Source organism: Pristiophorus japonicus, chromosome 15 (assembly GCF_044704955.1).
Source record: "Pristiophorus japonicus isolate sPriJap1 chromosome 15, sPriJap1.hap1, whole genome shotgun sequence".
Taxonomy (NCBI): Eukaryota; Metazoa; Chordata; class Chondrichthyes; family Pristiophoridae; genus Pristiophorus; species Pristiophorus japonicus.
In genome coordinates, this window is record NC_091991.1 from 80,219,359 (window position 1) to 80,222,050 (window position 2,692).

Here is a 2,692-nt window from a genome sequence, read left to right on the forward strand (position 1 = left end):
CATCTCCCCCCCCCTTCCTCCTCCCCATCATCTCCCCCCTCCTCCCTCCCCATCATCTCCCCCCCTTCCTCCCCCATCATCCCCCCCCTTCCTCCTCCCCATCATCTCCCCCCCCTCCCTCCCCATCATCTCCCCCCCCTCCCTCCCCATCATCTCCCCCCCCCTCCCTCCCCATCATCTCCCCCCCCTCCTCCCCATCATCTCCCCCCCCCTTCCTCCTCCCCATCATCTCCCCTCCCTTCTCCCCATCATCTCCCCCCCCTTCTCCCCATCATCTCCCCCCCCCTTCTCCCCATCATCTCCCCCCCCTTCTCCCCATCATCTCCCCCCCCCTCCTCCCTCCTCCCCATCATCATCATCATCATCTCCCTCCCCCTCATCATCATCATCTCCCCCCCATCAGCTCCCTCCGCCTCATTCCCATTCCCCCACCTTCCCCTCATCCCTGCCCCCTCCCGGCTCTCACCTTGCAGTAGCCCGCGATGTTTTTGGTGATGTTGCCGATGTGCACCATGTACTGCTGGAACTTCTTCTGGTAGCGGAGGGCGGTGAGCTGCACCTCGCTCTGCAGCGCCGCGACCTGGGCGGCCCGCGCCTGCTCGCGCTTGCCGGCGCGGGCCGCCTGCTGCTTGAGCTCGCGCGCCAGCTGTCCGCCTGCAGCTGCAGCGCCCCGCCCTGGGCTCGCAGCGCCTGCACGCAGCAGTGAGCGCGGCCGCCGCGCGCCTCCCGCTCCCGCTCGCCGTGCAGTAGCACCAAGCCGCAGCCCCGCTCGCACATGCCCACCGGCCGGCACTCGCAGCTCTCCCGCATGTGCACGTCCATGTCGCGCAGGCTGAGCACCTCCTGGCAGCCCTTGTGCCGGCACCTGGCCGGGCTGTAGTCGCACATCTCCACATGCTCGGCCAGCCGCTGCAGGCTGACCACCTTCCCGCAGCCCCGCGGCCGGTAGTCGCACTTGATGTCCAGCTTGGAGATGAGGTTCCTGAGCGCCAGGACGTGGTTGAGCTCCTTGGTGGACATCCTGCGGCACTTGACCGGGCACATGCCCTGCTGCACCACCCAGGGCAGCACGCAGCCCGCACAGAAGACGTGTCCGCACGGGGTGGTCAGTGGGTCCTCCAGCACCTTATCGCACAGGTTGCACTTCAGCTCGGGATCCACCTCCTCGTTGAAACGGTCCAATTCGAACCCCATCTCGTCTCTCTCTCTCTCTCTCTGCAGAGTTAGAAAGTTGCCCGCAGCCGTCTGACTGCCGCCACAGTCATTGGCAGACTGTCTGCTCAAACTAAGTGACTGCGAGTTGAGTTGCAAGGAAGACTGGACTCTCTCTCTCTCTGAGCTGCCAGTATCAGCAGCAGCTGCAAGCCAGAACCACCCACCGTATTCCACCTAAAAGAGCCCTCCCCTTTAAATCTGAGGTCTGGCAGGGAGATGATCTGCCTGCAAAATAAAAAGGGAGTGTGGGGGTTGTTCATCACTTGGCTGCCCTTGTCTAGTTCAGAGTTAACTCGATGTTTTATTTGTGAAAGATTAAAATATCACATGCGTGGATGAACTGGTAATGTGTCTTGTGATTGTTAATAAGCCAACTAGTTCTTAATAGCAAAAGCTAAATACTGCGGATGCTGGAATCTGAAATAAAAACAGAAAATGCTGGAAATCTCAGCGGGTCAGACAGCATCTGTGGAGAGAAAAAACAGAGTTAACGTTTCAGGTCGATGACCCTTAAAAGCAATGTGTTGCGATGAATTCTTAAGCAAAGAACCCATGAAGCAAATACATTGCAACATGTAAAACAACGTTGACATAAGAACAAACTATTCCGGAGCACAGCAACGCAAAGTAGAAAGAATGAGGGCACAGGGACAATCACTGAGGAGGTGAGGGAGGAATGTTTCTCCTCGCCTTCCCTCACCCCCCACCTCAAAGTTTATTTCCCCTTTCTCCCCCCATTCCAAATCTCAGAATTGCCCTCCCCAAACTCTTTGTACACGGCTGGGCCTCTTGTTTCAAGTGCAAAGCCCTGCCCTCAGCTCCAAGGAAGGGCCTCCATCTGAAAGGTTTGTCCATCTCTTCCTGACACTGACTGACCTGCCATGTATTTTGAGCAGCTTGTGTTTTTTATTTAACATTTCCAGCACTCCACTGACACCAGATGAGTAAAGGAGCGTCGCAGAGTACCCTGACAGCTCAGTGAGTTTGTTTTAGTGAAGTAGCCGATGCCCTATAGATCAGGTTCGATACCTGATCGATGATGACTGAATAGATTATTCACTGTAATTCACATCAGCGCCCCTGGGCTAGAGAAGAGAAAACTGACCACTGTTCCTGCTCCTGATGACCATCCAATTACCGCCGCTGAAAGGTCAGATGAGGACAGGATTGGACTTGGCTACAATGTCCCACACAGTTGAATAGGCAGGCAATCTCACTGTGCAGCCTCACATGTAGAGAATGGCCAATTGGGTTATGTACCAGAAGACATTCAATGCCATGGAACTGTACTCCAATAAGGGGAGGTGTAAGCACTTCTGAGGTACAATCTCTCAATGTAGGGTTATCTGGGGTTGAGATACTAAGTCCCTCTGCGGTATATAATCTCAATGTAGGATTTGCGGTGGTTGCCCTGAGACTTGTACAAAAATGTTAATGTTCGTGGTGGCAGACAAAGATTGGCAACTGGAAAATCTCA

General features: G+C 55.6%; 1 protein-coding gene across 1 annotated transcript in view; it reads right to left on the minus strand.

Annotated features, from left to right (window-relative positions):
* Nucleotides 1–1,339, minus strand: part of pdzrn4 (PDZ domain containing ring finger 4) — a 572,541-nt gene extending 571,202 nt beyond the window's left edge. The window contains 2 exon segments of the mRNA XM_070900642.1: nt 467–654; nt 657–1,339. Of these exon segments, the coding sequence (XP_070756743.1) occupies nt 467–654; nt 657–1,194 (726 nt within the window). The 5' untranslated portion in view covers nt 1,195–1,339.
* Between the last annotated feature and the right edge of the window lie 1,353 nt (nt 1,340–2,692).